Here is a 26,461-nt window from a genome sequence, read left to right as displayed (position 1 = left end):
TCATCATCAAAGCTTTAAGAGTACATCTCTTTCCATGCACTGAACTGTCAAATCGTTTAGTTGAATTAAAAATTACTTTTGGATTTGGAATTACTCACATTTGGTTGTAATTATTAAGCATAACCATTTTTAGTGACAAAATGATTATGGTTTTATCCTTTTACTATGAAGTCATGAATTTGTATAGCTTATTACTATCAAGACATTATGAAAAACATTTAAGATTTATTCTCTATTGTATCACTTCATTAAAACATTAAAAAAAGGTTTTGAAACGTGGTTTATAATACTACCATCATATCTGAGAACATGATGTACTATTTTACTGGCAAATTGCCTACACATGCTACATAATTGGATGATGTGATATCGTTTAAGAGTAACTTTGCTGAAACAGTTAAAGTAATATTAGAGTGTAATATTTCTTATTTTTTTCTTGATGTTATTTTGAAATGTTTATTCAAGGAGCTACTTCTTCATACACAGAAACAATTGACTATTTGTCTTGTAAATTGAGTCAATAATTTATTATTACTTCAAACATTACTTCAAATATTTCAGTGTTTCCATACTGAAGGGGATAGAATGAATTTGACAAATAAAAAAAAACATTTATATATCAATTTTATGTAAATTTCCATTAAGTAACTCAAGACAAAGAATGTCTGATAAACCAAGAAATATTTAATTTTTAATGAAAAAAAAAAGTTTCAATTAAAATACTTTAAATAGAAAATTTCATTGTTGATAGTTTCTTTTCATATGCATCTGACATTGTTTTAGCAAGATTCCAAACTTCAGAATTAGGGGCATTATATTTAAATGCATTATTCCAAACTAAATCAATATCAGAAAGTACTTCATTTACATTTTTATAAGTTTTATCTTTTAATTTATTTTTTATTGTTCCAAGGTCCATTGGATGTTTAATAATATCAAAATAATTAATTGCACCTGTTAATTGAGGGTCAACTGGTTCTTTAAATGCGAATGATGCTTTATTTCTTAATAAAGAAGAAAGAAGTTTATTAATCAAAGAAGTGTTTTGACTATTTAAAGGGAATTGAGTATCAAGACGATTTGAAGAAATTAATAATTCATCTTCAATACCATTAGAAATTTCTTTTTTCGATAATTTTTTTTCTTTATGAACATTTGTTTCTAACAATTCTTTAGTATTTAATTTTTTTGGTTTTTTTTCTTGATGAAGAAGAGTAACTGTTAAATCTGTTTCAATTGGTTTTGTTATATTTTTTTTTGTTTTCTTTTTCTTTTCAATATTCTTTTTTTCTTTTATAATTTCAATATGTTTATTCATTGAAAGTAATACATATGGTAATATCTTTCCTACAAATGAATAATCTTTTTTATTTATTATTTCTTTTAAACAAAGTTGACTTAAACTTTTAAAATAATCTTCATAATATCTTCTATGTGCTTCATTTAAAAAGAATTCTTCTACTAATGCCCAATTATCATATATATTTGCTTCAAAGTCATTTTTAATTCTTTTAATAATACAATAAAATATACTACTAATTGGTTCATTAATCCAATTCTTTTGAATAAAATGAAGTAATTCTAAACATTCTTTCATTTCCATTTCAATTTTATTTGTATAACACCATGTAATAAATCCTTTTAATGTTTCTTTATTTAATTCAATCGTTGGTTGTTTTTCTAAACTAAAGTATTGATAAAAATATGAACATCGCGTTGATAAAATAAATTTATATACTTTCATTTCTTTGTCTCCTTCAAATGAATAATCACCATCTCCTGATTCATATAATTCTTTAAAAAATGTGTTAACTGTTTCTTCATTCATTGTTATATCTTCAACATCTCGTAGGTGAAGATTTGATATTGAGATTTTCCCTTGTTGTATGTCTTCTGCAAGACCAAACATTTGTTATTTAGTTGGTAGTTTTTCTCTTTTTATTTTATTTGTTTTATATAACATCATTAATTCAATTTATCTTCAACTTATTGCCTTTTTATAACTTCAAAATATTACTTCAAAGTATTAATAGTTTTAAAAAAGGTAATTAATACATGCGTTTGTGTCTTAAAGATTTATGACATTCATGTCAATGAAATTTAATACCTTTTTTATCTCTCCGTATGTTTCATTTATACCATTGCTCCTTTTAGAATGTTTTTATATTAATAGGTTATTATAGTATATAATATAAATTACTATATATTTCATGTTTTTTTATTGTTATTTTTATTATATAATTTTAAATTGTATATAATTATTTTAATAATTTAAATTATTGATTGTATATGTATTACTTTAGTTAATAACAATTTGTATTTCTTATATATTCACCACATTTCTTTTCTTTCCATTCATTTAAATATCTTTCATTTAATTCATTAGCTACACATTCAAATACTTCCTTTACATTGTGTTTTCTTTCATTTAATTATATTCATTAATTCATTAAAATTAATCTTCTTACCAAATGCTTTCTTCATTCTTTTAATTATTCAATTTGGATTTTCTTTTATTGATTCTATCATTTCTCCTATTTCTGTGCTTGATATTTATATTTTAAATATATTCTTAGTAATTCTTTACCATATTCATCTCTTGCTGACATTAATCCTATTCCCAATTCATTTATTTTAACAAATAGCATACTTTTGGGAATATTTCTACTGTATAATTGGAGTTGTATTAATGATTTTCTTATTTGTTTATCTATATTCTCCAACTCTCATAGTTTCCATTTGACAATACAAAATCCATATCTTAATTTGGAGATTATATCACTATTAATCTTTCTTATTGTATTGAGAATGCTATATTTCATAGTGTTTAGTGATGATAGAATAGAAGATACATCATTTAATATTCTTGTACAATATTTATTAATATTTACTTTATCTCCTATTTCAATACAAAGATATTTATAAGGATTATCATTAGTTACTCTTGGTAATTCAGCTAATTCACCATTTATTTGACTATTAATATTAGTCATTATCCCACTCTTTTCTACATTAATTTTTAATCATATTGCATTAAATATTTCTTTAGTTAATTTGTGTGCTTTTTCCATTTCATCGAGACTATTAGTCAATATTTTTAAATCATCCATATATAATATGTGGTTTAACAAGAGAAAGGTTTGTGATAAAACAATTTAAAACCAAATGTGAAAAGGAATTTTTTGTGAACCAAAAAAGGAGTGAATTAAATTATCCAAAACTTGTGAATAAACGACTGTTATTAAAGTAACAAAAGTCTAATGTTTTATCATTTCTTTTTGGTAATAGACCAAAATATTTAATGACCAATAAAAATAAAATTTAAAAACATCTCCTTCTAAAGCGATAGTATATCCAACTATATTTTTTTTGATTATAAACACACTTCTTAAATGACTTGTAATTGAAAATTTAAGAAAACCACCATTCCTCAATGTGTTAATGTAAAATGACAACTTTTACATAAAGAATAATCATTATATTGGTACATATGCTGATGATATGTACTTTCTTCTTCTCCTTTTTTCTTAACATTAATGTCATATCTCCCGAACCCAAAAGTAAATAATCGTTTTGTTTTTAATCAAGTCAAATAAAATATATATTGTTAGTTAGTGATATTCAACTTATTACATTCTGTTTTATTATTGATTTGAATAATGAACAAAAAAAAGATTGAGGGTCATTGATGTAAGATTTTCTGTATTGATGTTTTGATAAATAAATTCATTAACTTTATTTTTATTAGTATCTATAATGATAAATGAAAGACTATTATACTCAATATTTTTTTATTAAAAATACAATTTCTTTTAATCCATTCATTTTGGTCATTATCAAATCTGACTTGTTTAAACATGAAAGAAGCATGAAAAAGTCATTTCTATATTAGTTTCTTTATATTGTCTTGACTCATACACTCTCTACTTAAAGGCATAATATTATCATTATCAATATCAAAGTTATGTCTCAAAATACTTTCTTCTATGTTCTTAAGTTTATTATTTTTTTGAATATAAAAGTAAGACATTTATAAAGTGAAATGGTATTATCTCTATTGCTCTTTTTATTTCCCTCAAGTTTTTTTCTATTTTGATTTTATTCTGTTTCTTTAAAGATTCATACTTGATTTTGTCTTCATTTAATTTCTTTCACATTTCTTCAATTATGTTTACTTTACTCTCTCTTTTTTAATTCATTAATCGTTTCAAGTTTTTTATTCATTATATCTTCCTTATTTTTCATTCATTCTGGATCAATTAACTAAACGCTTTTTAATGTCTTTTCAGTATTATCAACAAATCCTTTCTTTTTTGATTCTATCTAGTGTTTTGAATCTTCTCACTATTATAATATTTCAATACTCTTTCTTAATGGTTTAATTACAATGGAATTTATTTCATTTTAGTATTTTTCTTTATAAATACATCTTGTTAGTTCATAGAATTTTACTGTATTTAAGAATGACTGTAATTGGCAAGTACAAAGTATTACTTGATTAATTACTGTTTGAATATTTGTAGTTTATTATATATTTTAAATACTGGATTATAAAATAATATTAAAAAAATTATTTTTAGTTGTGTTTTAAGACAATGAATCACTTCTCTATTATTTAACTAAGACTAATTCTCTTCATCAACAACCTTCAAAAACTTCTTGTTGTGACTATTTTTTTTATTCCTATATTCACAAAAATAATTACCTCAGGATTTATTAAATAGCCTTTTAACAAAAATAAATTTCAATTAATAATTGAAAAAAACAAAAGATTATATTGTATTTCTTAGAAATGTAAAAGATACAAAAATTAAAAATATATGAGAAAAAAAGTCTTTAGAACTAAAAAGCGTGGTTTATGGTTGTTATCCTCGAAGAATCATTTATTAAAGAAGTCCTTCAATATATCCACCTCAAAAGAGATCTTATTACATTTCAATTTGTCAATAAGAAAATAATGAGATTGTACAAAACTATTTTATCAAATCCTGTGATTGATATGTCAACCGTTCCAAGTCCTATTGACTATTATTCTTTAGCAAGATCCCTTTTTCCTAAAATCATTCATTTCAAGTGTCCTTTTGACTTTTCACTTTTAAATGATAATGAAATTACAAAGTTCAATAAATGTTCTATCACTCATGGCTATTTTGATGCAGAAATAATTTCAAGTCCTAAAATGGTTGGAAGAGGTGTTCTTCTTCAAAATTTTAAACGACCAATGCCATTACTTGAAATAATAAAACAACCATTCAATTCAAAAAGTCTTATTGAATTTATCCAAAACGTCTCAAATTTTCCTTCATTACAATACATTCAACTAATTATTGGACATGATTTAATGACTGATGAAAAGACACTCATAAGTTCTATTATTACCTTACTAAATACTATTCAAAATGTTAAAATTTGTATCTGTTACGAAATTAAAAATAATTCAGACTTTACAAAAATTGAACTTATCCGAAAATCTCTTCCTGTTTGCATTAATCATATGTACAATCATGTTATTACCTTACCTGATAAATTTACTGAAGGAAAAGAAAGTGAAGAAGAAATTTTACAATATAAATTTATTATCCCAATAATTCCAAAATTACAAGCAAATCATTTTATTAACTTTTTAGAAAATGATAAAGTGGCAAAAGAATATATAAAATATTTTTATCCACTTGAAATAAAAGGACATTTATATGATTTAAATCTTGAACATTTAACAACAATCACAAAAGTTATAACTGACAATCCAGGATTTAAATTAAAATTACCTATCAGTTGTACTTGTTTCGAAGACTTAAGTGATTCTTTAACTCCTGGAAATGAAAGAATAATTGAAAATATTTCAAATTTAAATATTAAAAAAATGACTACAAGTGATATTCAATTAATTCCATTAAATGTTGAAGACTTAGAAATTCCATTTTCAACAATATTACACTGTCCTTCTTCATTAACAAAATTAGTTCTTTATCAAGTAGATAAAAAAGATGACATTGTGTTTAATACTCAATTAAAGGCATTGTCAATAGGAGAATATCCAAAAACATTTAGTATTCCAACTACCCTCACATCTCTTACTATTTCATCTATTAAAAACCAACTTGCAGAAGGAATTCAAAACTTAGAAATTGGAAAATTAAAGAAATCTGAATGCAACTTCATTCCCCAAAGTGTTACTGCATTGACAGTACTTTGTGGAACAACATTTGATCTTACCAATCACCCAAATATTAAATCAATGAATGTTAGAATTACAATTGCTAATTCTATATTCAAAGCATCAAATTTCCTTGTTAATGAGAATTTAGAATTCTTATCCCTTTACATAGCTGGTAAAATAACGAAGAAAAAGAGACCAACATTTATTGGGGATGTAAAGAAATTTTATTCTCATGTTAAGAATGTTGTTATTGACACAGACTTTAACCAAATAATGGTGAATTAATCAGGTATTTTTTTTTTGTTTGTATCACTTAATTTTATATTCCTAAAATAAATAAAACTATTAGTAATTTCAATGAATTAACAAAAGAAGGAATTGTTAGTGTATTGAAAAAATATGGAAATAAACGGGAGAAAAAGAACTATAAAATCTAAGAAAAAGAGAAAAAATAAAGATTTTGAAATGAAAAAAGTGAAAAAAATCTTGAAATCGAAAAGTCAAGGAGAAAATGACAGGAGAATCACAACTAATTTCAACGTCTTTCAATGAAAATACAGCTGTCTTAAACATGTCATCTCAAACAATCTTTCGACACGTACCTTTCTCAATCGAATTTTCTGCACCACCACTTTGGTTATCACAAAATTCTATTCGACCTGAAGATATTTTATATGCAGGATTAAGGATGCGAGTATTGAAAGTAAGGACTACTGATGAAGTCAAAGAATGTACTATTTGTTCTAAAGGAAGAAAAGTTATTGAAGTTGGTGTTTCAAGCAATCAAAAATTTCTTGAAGGAAAAATTGTTAACGGAAGACAAGTATTTACATTTGATAGATGTAGGTCAAATTGTTCTAGTTCAAGAAATCATCACAAAGACCAATTATTTTTATCATTAGACCTTAATAATACATTGTCTATTTCATCACAACCATTTTCTATTCGTTCACGAGTTCTCACACCAAAAAGTAAAGATAAAAATGAAAAACCAGTTTCAAAGAAAGTAGGTTTGTTTCATAATGTTTTTAAATAAAAAGAAATACAATTTGTTATTCATTTTATAGACCAAAAGGTATTAGTTGTTTGTGTTGAAGGAGAACAATTAAATTTAATTGAACAAATTAAAAACGCACTTACCAATGAACCAGCAGAATCATGTAAAGCTGTTATAAAGAAATATATCGATGTAGCTATGATTTATATTCATGTAAATGAAGACATTGCTGACTCAATTCAAACAAAAATAAATGAAATAACAAATTCTGTTCCAGAAGCAGAAAAACAATCTGTATTTGTGATGTCTTCATTACAGTAAATAGTGTTAGTTGAATTGAACAGTAAAGTTTTAAATTATTAATAATTTTATTATAAAAAAACTATAAAAATTTAAATGAATGACTTATTTAATGATATTCAAATTGATATTATTATTTATAATTATATTATTACTTAAAATAATTAAAAAGTCTTAAAAAAAGAGGAAAAATAACTTGCAACTAAATTTAAATTTAGATGAAAGCCACCAAACAAGCCCTTACAAGGAGAAATGCAACAAATAGTCTATACCAATATTTAGGAGCATGTATTTATACTTCAATTAAATCATTCCATTGGCAATTTCTTATTACAAAATCTAAACGTTCATCCCAAAGAATGTTAGCATACTTCCCAATAAAAAAAATTCTTGACGAAAATGGAAGAACAATATTTGACGAAGGAATAAATTATTTAGTTACTAACGGTAAATTAGATTTTGATAAGAATGGAATGATGATTGAAGACCTAAAAGAAAATAAATTTGATAACATTAAAACAAGTGCAAAAATGAGAAATAATCAACTAATCTTAATGCATCTCTTTAATGAAATGTTTAAAAGAAAAAATTTGGTTGATCCTAAAGTTAGGGTAGAATGCACTAAATCTGCTATTGGAACTGAAAAATTAACAAGTAAAAGACTTTCTTCTCTTCCATTTTTTGACTCCACATTAAATAAGTTTGTTTCTGAAAAAAGAGAAACTGTTGAACAAAATGTTGGAATGAAAGTACATAAATTACTTTCTAATCTTTTTAAAAATGGTAATAAAATTACTACAATCTTTATTGGTAATAAAGATTGTACAAAAGAATCTAACTTTGAAGATGCTCATTTTATTTCATTCCATGAATTTGATGAAAAGTTTCAAGGTACAGCTCTTGATCCTCAACAACAACAAATTTATCAACCTGAAACTATCCAAGAAAGTAGTTCTGAAATAGAATATGATTATGACTTAAAGATAGGAGAAGTTGCTTACTCAGAATTTGATTTCTATGCCAACACAATAAAGCAATAGAAGAAAAACACTAAAACATGTATTGTTATTATACTTCTATACGTTCAGTTTTTTTAATGTTATTTTTACCAAAATTATCACATAATAGAAGAATTTATTAATAAAGTAATAATAGATTACTACTCAAAAATATCCATTTATTATTTATTTTAACTTTTTATTATTTTTGTTTCTTGTTTTAAATAATTAATATCTTTTCTTTTCAAAAACAAAAACGAAATGAGATTATAATAAATTATATTTTATTCATTTTTTTTCTGGTTTGTTTTTTTTTACTTGTTAGTTAAAATAATTATTCAAGATAAAGTTGATGTTGTGTGATATAATAAATAACTTCGTCAGGTACTAAATATTTAATACTCATTCTTGATTTTACTAATTGACGAACTAATGTTGAACTGTGTTGTGATTGAAATGAATCTATTATAAAAATATGATTTAAGTGACGAGCAAATAATGGATAGCTTTTGATTTGTTCAGAACAATTAGGGTTGGTTCGTTTAAAGAAAACAATACCAAACTCATTAACGATTTTTTCTAGTAAGACTTGGTCCCAACAATTTTTATTCATCATGTTTGGAATTAAATCATCTGCTCCAATAAAATAAATGTCATATTCATTCCCATACACCTCTCTTTCATGTTTTAATACATTATATGTTCGTACATATTCTTTTTGTTTGCTCTCCCAATCATCAACAATGATCCAATCAGATGTTTTTACTGCTTCTTGACACATTGCAACACGATGTTTTGATGAAAGAAGTCCTTTTTTCCAATATAAGTCATTAGCAGGAGAAATAATTCCTTTCACAACATTTCTTCCATGTTCTTTGAAATAGTTTTTTGTTAGTTCAAATAACAATAAGTGAATGTAGTGAATTGGATTATATGAACCACAACAAACTATGATGATGTCTTTTTCTTCCATCTTCTTTTTATTAATTTTTGTTTTTATGTTTTACTTTTTAGTTTTTGTAAGTTGTTATTTAATGTTAAATTTATGAAAAAAATTAATCAATTTACAAGATTGATTCTTCTGATTGTTCAAGTGGTGGAGTGTTTGTTCCATTATTTAATTGGTTGGTTTGTTCTGTTTTCTGTATTGGAGGGGGTGGTTGTGAAACTGGTTGGAACGTGTTAAGAATATTAAAGATGTCATTAGATGAGGTTGTATTTATTTTGTCATTGTTTGGTTTGTCGTCAGATTCTCCATCACAACACAAAGGCATCTTTGTTAATTGGTTGTGTGGAACTTCATTAAATTTGGTGACCCAAATAGCTTTTTCCGAAACGTCTGAGAATTGAATTGTATAACTAATAGTACGATAGAACAAAATAACTTCATTAATTTTACAAGTTGTAGTATCGAGAGTACAATTTGCTAATTCAATGTATTTACTAATTTTAATTTTTCCTAATAGTTTTGTTCTTCCAAATAATAAAAAATCAGTGAATGTTAACATACAATTAAATTCTTCTTTTTTGTCAGTAATTTCATTTGTAGTTTTAATGGTTTCTGTAATGATTAAATCTTCATTAATTAATAATAAACATACATTACTTTTACTTAAACTATAATTTTTTCCAAGTTCCTTCCAACTTAGTCGTGGTTCAATTTCTTTAATCATTTCATCTGAAAGATATTTTCTTTGGTTTTCATTTTGTTTCTTCATAACTTCTTGAATTTTATTTTCTATTTTACTTCCTAATTCAATGGTATCAATAGAAACTAATAATGGTTTAATTTCTCTAATAAATAATGGATATTTTGTTATTCTTTGAATTGGTTTAACAAGAAAATCCATTATATCAAGTTGTCTAAGTTCTTTGTTTTTATTTCTAATACTTTCAAATTCTTCATTCTTTCTAATACTTTCAAATGTTTTGACATTCTTATGATAAAGGATAAAATATTCTTCATAAACATTTAGTTTCTCAATTCTTTGATAGATTTCTTCAATAATATTCTTTCTGTTTTTCAGTATATTATTAAATTCTAATGATACTTCTTCTATTTCTTTTAATTTTTCTTCTAGTTTCTTTCCATCTTCTTTCATATATTTTTTTAATGTTGGCATATAATATTTCTCTATTAATTCAATGTCTTGATAATAGTCATTCTCTGTTTTAATAATTTCTTCTATTATTTGCTCTCGTTTCTTGTTTATTTTCTTTTCTTTCTCTCTTCTTTCTATTTCTTTATTTTCTTTTTCAAATGCTTCTTTCACTACTCCATTAACTCTTTCAATAAATTCATCTCGAATGGGTATAAATTCTTCTGGTTTACTTCCATCATACCATTCAATAATGTTTTGAAACTCATTTAAAAGTCGCGTTATTTCAATTGATAGAACTACAGTTCTTCTTCTTGTTTCGGACTCTTTGTCTTTCCTGTAAATAACTTTTTTACATTGTGCACAGACACTAAAACTATATAATGGATTGCTGCAAGTACATCGACTCTGTTCTTTTGGTTTTGTTCTGATGAGATTGATTTGACTCATCCTTTTCTTCTTCTTTTTCCAGTTTTTTCTTTTCATTTTATTAGAACTTTATTCCTTCTTTATTGTGTTGTTTGTTTGGTAATTGTTAAACATTTATTCCACTCATTTACTAACCTTCTCATTTAATGGATTTCAACACAATCTTGAGAGTGTTATTACTTTGTCTACATAAGAGTATGAATTAATATAGTCATGATAATTGTATAACTTTTGTAAACGAGGAAAGAATAACATGGGATAAATCACTCAACTATGTGTTATAGAGACAAACAATAAATAAAAGAGTTGATGATGTACCACTTCATAACTCAAAAGTGAAACTAGAATAACGTGTGAATGAAGCAATTTAATCACTACCTAACAAAGGTATTAACACTCTTCGTTATTTTTCAGTGAAATGGTACTATTATGAAATGAATCAATTGAAATTACATCACGTATTTCTCCATCACAGTCTCTTCTAAATACATTCATAAAAATGTTTCATTTTCATTAGTAAATGTCTTGGAAATTGTGTTTGGTATATTGAATAAGGTTGTGATTATTAAAGTGATTAAATGAAATTTTCTTCTATTATTTCTGTCATATTGTATGAAGTGAAAGGAATGGGTGTTTCCAACAAAACACAATCCAACCACTAAATAAATTCACAGAGAAAATAAAATGAAATATTCAACATGATAGTGGATATTAGAAACTATGACTAGAAGGTTGATTTTCATTTTTGAATAGGGAATAATAAAGATTGAAAAAGGAAGAATAACAATTTTGATTGTTTTTTTGGATTAATAACATAAACACATTAGATAGTATAGATATATAGTTATAGCACAAATGTTCTACATTCTTGTTTGGTAATGAAACAACACTCTGATTAATCGTTACAATAACATGCTTCTTTTAGAAAGATGAAACAAATGGATTGTTGGGTTGTTATCAAATAAAGTAATAGAATAATAGCTATTTAACAAAAATGCAATTGATAAAAGACTTTCATTCACAAATTCTATCTTCAAATGTTTTCATTAAATGGAAGGGTTGTGTTACAAGTTCTATCTTTTATGAATTTTCATCCAACAATCAAGTATCAACTACATAAAGTTATTTCAATATATTTAAATATTGCATTTCATTATGTTATTGTTGATGTACCAAATTAATAATGAGATAATAAATAATTATATTCAATACGACTTGTTTGCTTTTATTGATCATTTGCCATTACTATGAGCAGAATGCATTAAGTTTAAATAAATAGGTTACTAATTTATACTATATTTACACGGTGTTTGATTGAGTACATAACACCATCATATTGTATTTATTCATTAACGTTAATGAATATTTATACAACAGAGAGTAGTAGTACAAACAACAATGACAGTTATTTATTCATAAAATTTGTATAAGAATAGTTGTTTAATACTATCAATTAAATTAACTTGTGTTTAAAACAATGTGATAATAAAAATAAGAACATTTGATGTGTTTATTGTTACTAATTCAATAAATATTACAATCAAAATTAGCTAATATATAGAAATTAAATATAAAATGAATAAACATTAAATAATATGATAATAAAATAGCAATATATAAAAATACAATGTAATTAGTACAACAAATTGTGTTTTATTTCATTAACATCGATTTAATGTATCATTGATGTTTTATTAAAAAAGTTAATTTATTTTTATCAAAATTAAGAATGGAAAGTCTTAATGAGTTAAGAATTATAGGAATGATAGTATAAAGAGAATAATAAAAAGTAATTAATGAAGCATTGATAAAATTATTCTCTATTGACATTATTTTCTTAAGATGAGTGTGTCTTTATTATTAAATAATTCTATGAAATGTTTCATGTTGTTATTCATTAATTAATGAATTATTTGATGTTATTCATTTCATTTTTATTCTTTATTTAATTAAATGCCTTATAAATTTCCATCTTTTCAGTGAAATTATTGAGTTTATTTTATCATATTTTATTTTATCTTTAATCGTTTTCAAATAAATATATTTTCTTTATCAATAACATACAGTCATTCATTTTTAGTATTCTGTTTCTTTGTTTTATTATATTTCATTTATGTTTCTTTGTTTATTATTTCTTGTATCTTTATATTTCTTTCTTCTTATTTCATTTTCTGTATTTTTCATTTTATATTCATTGTTGTTACCAACATTCTTGTTTCTATCTCTTTTATTCTTATTTGTTTTTATCATATTGTTTGTTTTGCATTGTTTCTGTTGTGTATTAATTCTCTTTTTCTTCTTATTTTTATTATTTAGTGTTTATTTTAATTTATATCTTCATTTATCTCTTCATTTTATCTCATTATTCTCATTCATTTCATAACATTTCTTAAACATCTCTTTTTTCTTTGTCATTTATATTTTATTATTCTCTGATTTTACCTTTATTACTTATTCATTATCATTTCTTTCTCATTTTCATTAGTTGATTAGAAGAAGTTTGTTATTTTTATACATTCTTTATTTCTTTCTTACTCTTTTCTATCTGTATTGTACTTTTATCATTATTTCTGATAAGATATTTTGTTCTTCTTTCTTATTCATATTCTTTTTAATTTGTTATTATTATATGATTATTGTTATTGTAAAAATGAATGATGTTTGACAGAGTAATAAAATACTAATTGAATTGATGTGTTAATGATGTTGTTTTTAACTATTTAAACATTTGTATTTTGAACTTATGTTCATCAAATTATATTAAAATGGAAGAGTTAATAAACAAGAATAATCAAATGTTTAAAGAAGTAATAGAAACACTTTACCACATTCAACAATCAATTGATGATACTACTAAAAATTATTAACATTATTCATGAAGTAATAAAAAGAGTAAGAAATAAATGAAGCAAATCAAACAAATAGAATCAATATAATATTAATTATTTCTGAACGAATATCTTTCAAACTACTATTCTTTAAAAAAATCACTTTGAATTAGTTCTTTTCAATAACATTTATTTAATTCCAAAAAGACACTAAAAAATTGAACCAAACAACAAAGATTTTGATATCAAAATTTAATTAACATTAATGAATAAGTAGCAGAATAAACAGATAAAAAACAAATAAATAAAAAGAAATATACAAAACCAAATAATAACCTAAACAAACTGGAAACAAAACACCAACCAATAGGGTGTAAGTTAAAAGTAAAATAAGTTAATTAATTTTAATTTATCCAATCCATATTTTTTGGAAAATCAATAATAAACATTTTTGTACAAAACGTTTGATTAGTAAATTAAATTGTTTTTTTTTTTGGATAAATTTGTTTTTTGATAAAAAGAAAGAAATAGATTGAATGAGTGTGAATTGATTATTTTGTTTGGTGTCATTGAAATAATAGATACAAAGAAAATAATAAAGAAAATTGAATTTGGCAGTGTTTAAATATGAGAAAAGGAAGAAATAAAAAGGGAAGGGATAAAGAGAACTTAAATTGAAAAAGAAGAATAAAAATAAAGGAATGATGACAACTAAACAAGATGAACGAGTTACAATATTAAAAGAGCTGGATAATGTATTTAATATGGTGAAAGTTCAGAAAGAAGAGATTATAAAGAGTGAAAAAGAGTATAATGAAATAAGTCCCAAAGGATTAAAAGAAGAAGTAATTAATGATATTGCAAATGAAAGTATTTCAGATAGAATTTCAAGAATAGAAGGTGTTTATAATAGAAAAGAAGAAATAGTAAGAAAAAATGAAACTATTAGAGATCAAATAAAAGATGTAATTTCAATGTTAAGAACAATGATAAATATTTATCATAGACTTGAAGAAATTAGATTTAATGATGGACAAATACTTTCAGAACATGTAGACAAAATTATTTCAAAAGTTATGGAAACAGAAGTAAAAAGAATTGATAAATTAATAAATGAAAATCCACATAGAAAATATAGATATCAAGGAGAATTAGATAGAAAAGCAAAAGAATGGGAAAGTAGAAGAGTAGAAGAAAATTTTCTTCCGTCCCACCAAATGACCCAAATTGAAATGTGGAGTAGAAAAAAAGCAGGAAATGTTGTTTTTGATTCTAAAACAGATGAATGGGATAAAGACACTTCTGTGTTTGATAAAAATATAATGTATAGAGAACACTTAATGATTATAATAACAGATACAGAAGGAAATAGATTTGGTGGATATATTAATTCTTATATTAATGGTACTGGGTATTGGATAAATGATCCAAATGCATTTGTATTTTCTTTGGAGTCAAAAGGAAGAAAAAGAGGAATGATGAAATTTGATATTAAAGAACCACAAGATGCATTTTATTTATGCAACCAATCAAGTGATTGGCTATTTGGTTTTGGAAAAGACAATGAATCTGGCTATGATATTGGAGTTTATAAAGAAAGTAATAAAGCAATTTCCTATTGTCATCAACATTCTTATGACTATAATTCTTTATCAAATGCTCTATGTGGGAAACAACATCCTGAACATTTTATTCCAAAAAGAATCATTGTTATTGAAATGAATTAAACTTTTTTCTTTTTATCTCTTTTATTCTCTCTTTACCTATCTCTCTTTTTAATCTTTTATTTCCAAACTATTTTGATTTCCTTTCTTTATTAACTTTATTGTACCTCTTAATCTCTTCATTATTCTTATTCTAGTTTATCGTTTATTCTTTTATTATTTAAATTCTTTGTTTATTCTATTTCTATTTTCTCTATTATTTTTTCATATCTTTCTAAGTTCATTTTCTTACTTATCTTATCTTTATTTCTCTTACATTTTCTTGTCCTTCTAAATTCATTTTTTATTTCGTTCTTATGACTTTCATTAACCACTATTGAATGTACATATTGTTAATATCCCTGGTATATTCATTTAATTAATAATAATATTTCTTAAAGTCTAAAAAATAAAATATTGAATTGAACAAATCATCAAACTCTTCATATATTATTCATTTTACTTTATTTTATAGTTGTTCATTACATTAATTTTATCAAATAAATTCATTCATCAATAACATACATAACACAGTAAATAAAATAATAATATAACATAACCATCAATTTTTCATTTTTTTTATAAAAAAAAACAAAATAAATCAATCAGGAAGATAAGAACAAAAGCAATTAAAGGAGTTTAATATAATCAAAAAAAAAACAACTATTATTTTATTCTGACTCAACCATAATATACTAATACACTACATCATTATAAAACAAAGTGTTATACTAACATCGGTTTGAAACTTCCAAATAAAACGACATGAATAAACAGTAGAATGAATTTTAAAAACAAACATAAAAGTCTTTTTTCATAAAAAAATTAAAATCATTTAAAGCAAAGAAATAAAAGAAAAAGGATAAAAAGTATTTATAAAGAAATTAATACAATGGTTAGATAATTTGAATTAATAAAAGAATAAAAAGAATGGAAAAACCAAATAGAAAGAAAGTACAATGTGTTAATTAAAGAAAGATAGTTTTTGAAAAGATAAATAGAAAATAAATTAAAATCGAAATAAAACAATGTTGTCTTCTTCTTTTTAACAAATCAAAATTTAAACAGAGACAACAGACATCAAAAAAGACAATCAATCAGTTCATGTAAAATCATACATACATAAAATTTTACTGAGCATTACAATCAGGTGGATTTTGAAGATGGTCTGGAATTTCTTCTTCTTCCATTCTTTCTAAAAACTCTTCATCAGTATCTTCTTCAATACCATCGAGTTCATCAAAATAATCTTCTGAATGTACTCTATTAGGAATACTCTCATCAAAATAGGAGATGGCTTGGTCTACAAATTCATTAACAAATCCCATTAATATTTTAAATTGCATCCTTCTATCTTCTTCTTTTTGATTTTCAATAACTTGAGAATATTCACCATCTTCTTCTTCATGTTTTAAATCATCAAACAAATGAAAGAAACTTGGAATTACTTTTTGTTGTTGAGAAGCAATTCCTTCAATTCTATTTCTTTTTTTAAATGGTCTAGAAACTCGTGGATCTTTTCCTGGCATCCAAACAATAGGAGTTTCAGTTTCTACTTCTGGTTCTAACATTTCCATTTCAGGATTATTCCATCCACAAACTTTATATGAAATAATTTTTACTGCTTCTGTAGTTTTCATAAGTTGATTTGGTTGAAAAATAAATCTAACTCTATGAAGAACAGAAAGTGCTGGAGTTTTATTATCTCCTAAAAAACATATTGTTAATGGCATATCTTCTACTATAACTTCTGTTAAATATCGAATTGCATTTGCATCTCCTAAATTATTATAATTTAAATCAGCTACATTCATAATTCTTCCCCAAAAACATGGGATTTTTTTAATTAATTCAACTGTTCTTTTTCTTAATGGTTCTGAATTTGCTCTTAATTTCCTTTCTATATTATATATCTTTTCAAATCCATGTAGTCGTTGTTTTCTAAATTCAGTTTGAATCGTTTGTAATGCATATATATTCTTATGAACTTGTGATGATGTCATCATTAAATAATCATCAAATGTTTCTACATTAATTAATTCTTTACTCGGTTCTTGTCCAATTATTTCCATGTCTTTCTTTGTTTTGATTTCTTTCTATTTGAAACTTATTTTAACCCTAAAGGGTTTTTTATTTTTTTCATTTTTTACTATTTTTATAGTTTTTTTATTATTTTAGTTTAGTTTAAACTATACTTCTAACTATTACTAAACTATTATCTAAACTATTTCATTATAAAGAAATTTTTTTCATTTTTTAAAATCATTGATATTCTGATTATTTTAGTTAATACTATTTTTAATGAAACGCAGAGAATCTGAACCTCTTATTCCTATACTTAAGAATAAGCTTTATCCACAAACTTATTTTGAAATAGTCTTTGACTATTATTTAAAAGGTACATTATTATCAATTGATAAAAGTTATTTAGCAGACCCATTTAACTCTTATGGAATGTATGATCCAGATGACACTTTTCAAAATACTATCTTTTTGTGTTTATCAAATAAAATCTTTGGTGGTGATGATAAAATAGAACAGTTTTGTGATGTTTTTCCTGACATTGATCAGTTAGATAAAGAAATCATTGAACTTTATGGAAAAATTCATGCACAATATTTACTCACATATGAAGGTTGTAAACATGCAAAAAAAGCATGGGAAGAAGGGTTTTGGGGAAGTTGTAGAAATCCAAATTGTAAAGTTTATTCTTGTGTTTTGATTAAAGATGTTTACTGACAGTAAAAATTAATTATATATAGGGATATCATTTATTACCTTATGGTAAATCATATATTATTAATCAATCTCCAATGAATCTTTATTGTGGTTGTTGTGGAAAGTTATATTCAACAGACAGTGAATATGTGTTGGATGGTGCATATTTTGGACCTTGGTTTATTCCTAATTTCTTTCTTGAATATCCAGAATTACTCCCATCTTCATCTTGTTTCTTAAAAACAATTCCTCAATATATTTATGGTTATAAAATTGCTCAAGACCAAACATTTTGTGAGTCTTTACAACATCAAAATCCTCTATTACCTTCAAGAAAATTTGTTTATAAAACAAGACCATAAATAATTTTGGTTTAATATAAATAATATCTCCTTTTTTTCTTTCATAAAAAATTGAAACTTAATGTATTTAACTTATATCATTTAGTAATAATCTTCTTTTAATCTTTGTTAAGCAGAAAGTAATATATTCATAACTTTTTCTGCTGTTTCTTTAGCTTTTTCTAATGATTCTGCTTCAGCAATAACACGAACAATTGGTTCTGTATTACTTCTTCTTAAATGAACCCAAAAGTCTTTTGTAGAAACATAAAGTCCATCTCTTTCATCAATTTCTTCTTGTTGATATGTTTTTTTAACTAATTCAAATGCTTTGTCAACATTGACTTTATTTGTATCAACTTTGGTTTTATAAATTCTAAATTGTGGTAATTGACTAACTATCTCTTTTAATGGCTTTTGCTCTTTGGTCATTAACATTAATGTTAATGTAGATGCTACCATTGCATCTCTTCCAATATGTACATCAGGTAACATAACTCCTCCATTTCCTTCTCCCCCAATTACTGCATTCAATTGTTTCATTCCAATACCAACTTGAATTTCACCAACAGGAGTGTTATAGCATTTTGATCCAAACTTCTCACAAACTTTACTTGTTGCTCTTGAAGAGGAAAGATTCTTACAAACATTTCCTTTTTTACCACAATACTTTAATACAAAATAAACAGCACAAACAAGAGTATATTCTTCTCCAATAGGATTTCCATCTCCACCTATTAATACACATCGATCAACATCTGGGTCTACTGCTATTCCTAAATCTGCTTTAGACTCTTTTACAATATGACATAAATCTGTTAAGTTTTCTGGAAGTGGTTCAGGAATATGTGGAAAATCTCCTGTTGGTTTAATGTTAAGAGGTATTATTTCACACCCAAGTCGTGTTAATAATTCAGTCATTATTGGTCCTCCAGCACCACAGACTGAATCTACTGCAACTTTAAAGTGTTGTTTTTTTATTGCTTCAACATCTATGTAAGGTAATGATAAAATTTTATTTAAATGTTCATCTATTGCGGTTGAAAGTGATTGAGTTATTCCACCTTCTTGATGAATAAAAGTTCCTTCATCAGCCAATGTAAACACTTTAGCACATTTCTTCGGTACAATAAATAATCCATCACTATCAACAAACTTTAATCCATTCCATGGTTTAGGATTATGACTTGATGTAATAATTATTCCTCCACTTGCTTGGTGTTGTTGAACCATTACTTGTACAGTTGGTGTTGGGACAATTCCACAATTAAGTACTTTACATCCACACTCTTCTAATGCCTTAATAACTATTTTTTCTGCCCATGGACCACTTACACGTGAATCTCGACCAAGAATAAACAATGAATTTTTGGTATGTTCTTCAAATTGAATTGTAACAAATGCCTTAACGTATTTAATAATCACAGCTTCTGATAAAGACTTTTGTGCAATACCTCTAATTCCTGACAAAGTTACCATTAATGGGTCTGACATGATGTATAATGAAAAAACAAGTTAAAATCTTGAAAAGATGAAATAATTTTTATATCAAACTTAGAAAGTGATTAATTCTTCTCCACTTTCTTTATTTCTTTTTTTTTTGTTGTTATTTTTATTGTGTTTTGTTTTGTCTTACATTTTTAGGTAATTACTCCCATAATCATATTTCATAGTCAATATTATGATATTACAAAAGAATAGAAATAATATAATAGTGGTTTCCCAATCACTTCTTACTTAAAGAAGTATGAAGTTATTATAGAAACCTATAATTTGACATAATATATATTTATTGTTTGTTCATTGCAATAATAAAATGTTGTATGTCGCATATTTTGCTATATACATCAGTTTTGTTATCTCAAAATAAAGAAAAAGGAGAAATAAGATCTTTGAAACAACCTTTATTTTAACATGTGGAAGTGGTATGATGATACTAATTGGGTTGATTACGGAAAAGCACAAAATGAAATATTAAATAAAGCAGGAAATAACTTTTGTGTTGATGTTGATGATGAACGGTATGTTGAAATAACTAATCTTAAAGAAATTTATAGATTATTTGGTGAACTTCCAAAAGACATCACAGGGTTATGTGCACTACAACATCGGAAAGATAATCCCCAACGTGTTCGACTTGTTAAAAATGCAGCTATTGACACATTGATTCATGACACTATTTTTTTTTATGGGGAGAGAGAATATTCAAAATCACGTTGTCGTCTTGAGGCTGAGTCTCTTGGGGCAACCATCACAAATGACTATATTCTTGCGGATGAAATAGTAATGAATTATAGTGACCAATTCAATAATGAAATCAAAAAGATAGTTCAACATTGCAAAACGAATGGAACAAAGATTTATGAGACACAGTGGGTTTCTGATTGTTTTGATGGAAAGGTCAAAGTCAACACTCATGAAATTACCCAAAAATGGATTACTCATGTGGATGAGATGGTTGCTGAGTTTGAGAAAGATGAAAATGGATTTAAAAATAAATATCATTATACACCAAACGATACTAAAACAACTGTTATTCAAAGTAGTGAAGATGATGATCAAGAATATGACGATGAGTTTAGTTCAGAACATACTGAAGATGGAACATATAGTAATGAACAAGAAGAAGAATATAATCAAAGTCAAGAAGAAGAAATTTTTGATTTGAAAGGAAGTGTGTTTGAAGGAAAGATCACATATTCTGAAAGTAATGAAGAATATACATTCCAAATGTGGATGGAAGATGATAAAAATGTAAAAGGGATTATTACATGGTTTAGTTTACATAATTGTCAAACAAGATTTGAAGGTACAAGAAAAGAAAATACATTTCATATTATTGAAAAGTCATTTTTAAGAGGTGAAGCTTATTCAGAATTAGGAGAATATGATATTGTTGCAAAAAGTACAAACATATTAGAAGGTTCATTAGTTGATGATGTAAAAACTCATATTCAATTATTAAGAGTAACTCCAAAGAAAAGGAAAGGAGAAATGAATTCAAATGATTTCTTTGAGAATTATTCTAAAGCACAATGCTCTTTAGAACTACAAATGAAAGGAGAAGTTAATAAAGAAGGAGACCAATATCAAATAATCATTACTCGAGGAGAGTCAACCATTAAAATTCCAATTGAAAGAATTGAGAATAAAGTCATTATGAAAATAGAAGAAATTGAAAAAGTATTCAAAGAAATTCCAAATGAACTAGAAATGTATGAAACAGACCAAGGAATAGAAGTAGTCCCAATTGAAGAAGAAGAATTTATAGCAAAAATTCATTTTGATGGAGTTAATTGAAATTTTTGTGTTTTGTTTTTCTAGAATAGAAGTTATTTTCTTTTTTTTTCATTAATTAATTTGATATTTTTTTTAAACAATAAGCTGAGTTTGTATGTATTAAAGTATTCACATTAACTTTATTTTAATTCTACTAAATAAATATATTTAAATAAACTACTTTACAAGTTCTACTCTTGATTAACAAGAATCTAAACACAATAAAAATTTCATATTTCATCATATAAATATTGTTTATCTAACATTGCTTCTCATTAAAAAAGAAAAATGAAAGAATTAATATAAACACAAACTAAATTCAGATACATCAATCACTGATTATAATACAATTATATATCAAGTAAAAAGAGACATGAATAAGAAAATATCTTTTTATTCACTTTTATAAATAAATTTACTTATAAAAATTGGTTAAAAAATGAAAGATTTTAAAAATAATAATAATAAAAAATAATTGTTTCCATTGTTTGGTGACTCAGAGAAAATATAAAGAAAAGAAAATATTTAATAATTCAATTCAATTAAAACTGAAACTCTTAAAAAAACTTGATATAATTCAATACAATTAAAATATTACTACAATCAATGACATTTATAACTTTTTTCTTCTTTTTGTAATTTGTCGAACTCAACTTGCTTTCCTTCGACTTTTTTATAATACTCTCTCATCCTTTTTCTACACTCATTAATAAATCTTCTTTTCTCAATCAGTTGTGCATTAAGCCTTCTTAATTCACAACTAATTTCATCATCCCTTCTTGTATGTATGTTAATTCCATTCATTTCTTTTTGAAGAATAATTCCACAACTTTCAAGTCTTCCTCTAACAACACTCTCTTCTTCCATATCATTTCTAAAACGTTCAGTGTCTGTTTCAATTAAACCATCTAATAACTTCTCTCGAGCTGAATATTCAATCACTTGATCTCTTCTTCCTAGTGGACAATTGTTTATATCCTCTCCTTCCTCTTCCATTGGTTCAAGAAGTACAACATCTTCTTTAGTTGGATATTTAATATATGGATAAACAACATTCTCCCAATACTCTCTTGCAGGTTCATTAGGAATACATAATATTGGTTCTGGTGCACTAACAGTATTTTGTTGTTGTACAGGTGGGCGTTGTCTTGTATGGTTCTCATGGTGGTGTGGTTTATAACCTTTTAAACATGAGTCATATTGAACTCGGAGATTCTCCTTCATTGTTATGACAGATTCAAGCATAACACTTAACTCCTTCTTTAATCGTTCGATATCTTCTTCTCCCCATTTATTTAAATGACATAACTATTTTGTTATTTATGACGTTATTTATTTTATTTTTGTATAATCCAAAAATAAATTATTTTTTGAAATTCTTAAAAATTAATAAAATTCTTAAAAATTAATACAAACCGTTGAACAACTTATTTTTACAAGAATTGGCAGTTGAGGTAAATAAGACAATGGCTGAATAGATGTTCGTGTGCCTTGATTTCTGCTCATCTTAATACTGTGATTTTTAGGAACTTGAAAATTTGTTTTCTTACCAATAATTAAACTATTTTATATATCTTAAAAAAACTATAACTATAATATTTTTATTTTTGGTGGTAAAAAGATGAATCTCTTTTTCTCTTTTTGATTTTTGAGATTTTCAAAGATCTTTACAAAAGAAGCATTAGAAGAATATAGAAGATTCATTCTTTTTCTTCCAAAAAGAAAAAAAATAGAAAGTAAAATAATATATATGTCTACAGTTGGGTATTATGATTATTGAGAAGTGTTTATTTAAGTTTCTTCATTATGCTTTATGTGTATCATAGAGTTTATTTCAAACACACCACCGTTAGAGATTTCTTCGATTACATTGTCAGAATTATTTGTGTAAAACATTAATTCTTTCATACCCTTGATGATTAATGTTTATAGGATTTTGGAAAAGTTTAATTGTAATTTCAGTGTTTTTAATCTTCTTGCTGACTCTTTGTGAATTAATCCATTTATTGATAATATTACAGGTATTGTTTCTTTATATTTTAATTCTTTGTTTTATTTTATTTTCTTGTAAATCTTTGTAATTAAATTATTTATTTATTTTGTGAATATAATTTAATTCTAAATTATTATCTTGACATATAGCAACATCTATAATATATCCTTTCTTTTCTTTCATATTTTGATAATATATATGTTATGTCTTCTATCATGGAAAGAATTGTCATTAACCAATAAATCTTTATTGTAAGTTATAATCATTTTATCATTATTAATACATTTTGGATGATTATTAAAATCAATTGAATCAAATTCATTAAAATGGGTAATTAAAATCTGTTTATATATTTGTTTACAAACATAATCATGTTTTGATATTTGATTCTTTTTCATTACATCCTAACAATATATGACTAATAGATGCAATTGTGTTAGGACAATGTTTACAATATTTTAAAGCATCATTTTGGAGTATTTTTGATTTAATACTTCCTGTCATACTTACACCTTCTTGCATTTTTACTATTTGGAGGAATGCATTTCTTTTTATGTCCAATGACCTCCAAGTGGCTACTGTTAATTTCTTATCATTGAAAGTGCCATTTGCACATCTTATATATTCACCACATTTCTTTTCTTTCCATTCATTTCAATATCTATCATTTAATTCATTATTTACCCATTCAAATATTTCCTTTACATTGTGTTTTCTTTCATTTATTTCTATTATATTCATTAATTCATTAAAATTAATCTTCTTACCAAATGCTTTCTTCATTCTTTTAATTATTCAATTTGGATTTTCTTTTATTGCTTCTATCATTTCTCATATTCCTGTGTTTGATATTTGTATTTTAAATATATTCTTAATAATTCTTTACCACATTCATCTCTTGCTGACATTAATCATATTCATATTTCATTTATTTTAACATATAATCTACTTTTTGGGATATTTCTACTGTATAATTGGAGGTGAATTAATGAGTTTCTTATTTGTTTATCTATCTTCTCCAATTCTCCTAGTTTATATTTGACAATACTAAATCCATATCTTAATTTGGAGATTATATCATTATTAATATTTCTTATTGTATTGAGGCTGCTGTATTTCATAGTATTTAATGATGATAAAATAGAAGATACATCATTTAATATTCTTGTACAATATTTGTTGATATTTACTTTATCTCCTATTTCAATACCAAGATATTTATAAGGATTGTCATTAGTTACTCTTGGTAGCTCAGCTAATTCTCCATTTATTTGACTATTAATATTAGTCATTATCCCACTCTTTTCTACATTAATTTTTAATCCTATTGCATTAAATATTTCTTTAGTTAATTTGTGGGCTTTTTCCATTTCATCGAGGCTAATAGCCATTATCTTTAAATCGTCCATATACAATATGTGGTTTAACTTGACTTGTTTTTTTCTCTATTCATTTTAATATTTAATTTGCTTATTTGTTTATCTAATTGTTTAGATAATATATCAATAGATAATACAAATAAAAGTGGAGATAAACTTATCACCTTGTATTATTCCTCTTTCTACATTAATTATACCTACACTTTCTTGATTATAATATAAATTAAGTTGTGTATTATTTAATATATGATATACTATTAATTACTACTAGTGGGATATTAAAATAAATTAAGCATTGTTTAATCCATTAGTGGTTAATACTATCATATGCTTTGGAGACGTCATAATATGTTTCTACCCACTTCCATTTATTCTTTAATAATAATTGTTGGATTATAGTGTTATATAATAATCCTTCTTTTGATGCATATGTATATTTCTTACATCCAACTTGATTTAATGATAATTGTTTTTCAATTGGATTTAGCATCAATTGATTTTCTATTTTCATCTTTAATATTGATGTATACACTTTTAACAGACAATTTAAGCACGTTATTGGTCTGTAATTCTGTGGGTCTAATTTATCTCCTTTCTTATATATTAATATTGTTCTTCCTTGAATAAAATGAATATGTATTTCATTATGATTATTCAACCATTCATTAAATAATTTTAATAAATATTTCATTGGTTATTTTAAATATTTAATCCAAAATCCTTGTATTTTATCAATTTTATTTTACTTTCAAATTATTAATAAATTTAATATCACAATCTAGTTCATTTGGAGTGATTATAGACATTCTATTATTAATTCTATTTTCAATTAATATTTTATATAAATTAATATTCAGGAAATCTATATTAGTATTAGTTTCATAGATTCCTTTCCAGAAATTAATAGATGAGATGTTATCTAAATATTCATCTTCTTTAGATTTATTTAAATGTTGCCTTTTTCCATATTTCATCATTTTATATTTCAATCTTATTCTTTTCCAATTATTCTTTCTTGCTTCTATTTCTATTCTTTTCATCTTTCGGAGGTATTTATAATAGTTTATTTGTTCATTTGTTTTTATTTTAATGTGATATATATCATATTTCTTAATATGTAATATTCTTTTTAATTTCATATATTGTTTATTATTGAGTAAATCTTATTCTACATATTTTTGATTGTAATATTCTTTCTATACTTTTCTTTCCACTTCTTTCTTGTTTATTTTTATTG

General features: G+C 24.6%; 10 protein-coding genes across 10 annotated transcripts, besides 3 other annotated features; 5 read left to right on the top strand and 5 right to left on the bottom strand.

Moving 5' to 3' along the window:
* Positions 1-724: 724 nt before the first annotated feature.
* On the bottom strand, positions 725-1,909 carry EHI_085030 (bromodomain protein, putative; the record flags this gene model as incomplete). The annotated part of the gene is made up of 1 exon (XM_647053.1): positions 725-1,909. One exon carries the CDS (start codon positions 1,907-1,909, stop codon positions 725-727), a length of 1,185 nt encoding a protein of 394 aa, XP_652145.1.
* Positions 1,910-2,312: 403 nt separating this feature from the next.
* Positions 2,313-3,129: a repeat region.
* Positions 3,130-4,957: 1,828 nt separating this feature from the next.
* On the top strand, positions 4,958-6,445 carry EHI_085020 (uncharacterized protein; the record flags this gene model as incomplete). Its single annotated transcript, XM_647054.2, has 1 exon — positions 4,958-6,445. The coding sequence occupies one exon, from the start codon at positions 4,958-4,960 to the stop codon at positions 6,443-6,445; it is 1,488 nt and encodes a 495-aa protein (XP_652146.2).
* Positions 6,446-6,671: 226 nt separating this feature from the next.
* Positions 6,672-7,478, top strand: EHI_085010 (uncharacterized protein; the record flags this gene model as incomplete). Its single annotated transcript, XM_647055.1, has 2 exons — positions 6,672-7,170; positions 7,228-7,478. 2 exons carry the CDS (start codon positions 6,672-6,674, stop codon positions 7,476-7,478), a joined length of 750 nt encoding a protein of 249 aa, XP_652147.1.
* Positions 7,479-7,675: 197 nt separating this feature from the next.
* Positions 7,676-8,497, top strand: EHI_085000 (uncharacterized protein; the record flags this gene model as incomplete). Its single annotated transcript, XM_647056.1, has 1 exon — positions 7,676-8,497. One exon carries the CDS (start codon positions 7,676-7,678, stop codon positions 8,495-8,497), a length of 822 nt encoding a protein of 273 aa, XP_652148.1.
* A 292-nt stretch (positions 8,498-8,789) lies between these two features.
* On the bottom strand, positions 8,790-9,428 carry EHI_084990 (nicotinamide nucleotide adenylyltransferase, putative; the record flags this gene model as incomplete). The annotated part of the gene is made up of 1 exon (XM_647057.1): positions 8,790-9,428. One exon carries the CDS (start codon positions 9,426-9,428, stop codon positions 8,790-8,792), a length of 639 nt encoding a protein of 212 aa, XP_652149.1.
* Positions 9,429-9,519: 91 nt separating this feature from the next.
* On the bottom strand, positions 9,520-11,004 carry EHI_084980 (uncharacterized protein; the record flags this gene model as incomplete). Its single annotated transcript, XM_647058.2, has 1 exon — positions 9,520-11,004. One exon carries the CDS (start codon positions 11,002-11,004, stop codon positions 9,520-9,522), a length of 1,485 nt encoding a protein of 494 aa, XP_652150.2.
* Positions 11,005-16,644: 5,640 nt separating this feature from the next.
* On the bottom strand, positions 16,645-17,586 carry EHI_084970 (nucleosome assembly protein, putative; the record flags this gene model as incomplete). The annotated part of the gene is made up of 1 exon (XM_646626.1): positions 16,645-17,586. One exon carries the CDS (start codon positions 17,584-17,586, stop codon positions 16,645-16,647), a length of 942 nt encoding a protein of 313 aa, XP_651718.1.
* A 228-nt stretch (positions 17,587-17,814) lies between these two features.
* EHI_084960 (casein kinase II regulatory subunit family protein) lies at positions 17,815-18,612 on the top strand. The gene is made up of 2 exons (XM_645016.2): positions 17,815-18,217; positions 18,277-18,612. The coding sequence occupies exons 1-2, from the start codon at positions 17,816-17,818 to the stop codon at positions 18,592-18,594; spliced, it is 720 nt and encodes a 239-aa protein (XP_650108.2). The 5' UTR covers position 17,815; the 3' UTR covers positions 18,595-18,612.
* A 90-nt stretch (positions 18,613-18,702) lies between these two features.
* Positions 18,703-20,067, bottom strand: EHI_084950 (phosphoglucomutase/phosphomannomutase family protein; the record flags this gene model as incomplete). The annotated part of the gene is made up of 1 exon (XM_645015.1): positions 18,703-20,067. One exon carries the CDS (start codon positions 20,065-20,067, stop codon positions 18,703-18,705), a length of 1,365 nt encoding a protein of 454 aa, XP_650107.1.
* Positions 20,068-20,487: 420 nt separating this feature from the next.
* EHI_084940 (uncharacterized protein) lies at positions 20,488-21,873 on the top strand (the record flags this gene model as incomplete). The annotated part of the gene is made up of 1 exon (XM_645014.1): positions 20,488-21,873. One exon carries the CDS (start codon positions 20,488-20,490, stop codon positions 21,871-21,873), a length of 1,386 nt encoding a protein of 461 aa, XP_650106.1.
* A 1,701-nt stretch (positions 21,874-23,574) lies between these two features.
* Positions 23,575-24,663: a repeat region.
* Positions 23,668-26,460: a repeat region.
* Position 26,461: the final 1 nt, after the last annotated feature.

This window comes from Entamoeba histolytica, genomic scaffold, assembly GCF_000208925.1.
Source record: "Entamoeba histolytica HM-1:IMSS scf_1104750517595 genomic scaffold, whole genome shotgun sequence".
NCBI classification, from domain to species: Eukaryota; Evosea; order Mastigamoebida; family Endamoebidae; genus Entamoeba; species Entamoeba histolytica.
This window is presented reverse-complemented; position numbering and strand designations above follow the sequence as displayed.

What these genes read in the sequence shown, in the direction of transcription:
- EHI_084960 (XM_645016.2), top strand. Translation starts at nt 17,816, where the DNA reads ATGAAACGCAGAGAATCTGAACCTCTTATTCCTATACTTAAGAATAAG. An exon ending in GTAGAAATCCAAATTGTAAA is followed by an intron (nt 18,218 to 18,276) that starts GTTTATTCTTGT and finishes AATTATATATAG; the next exon opens with GGATATCATTTATTACCTTA.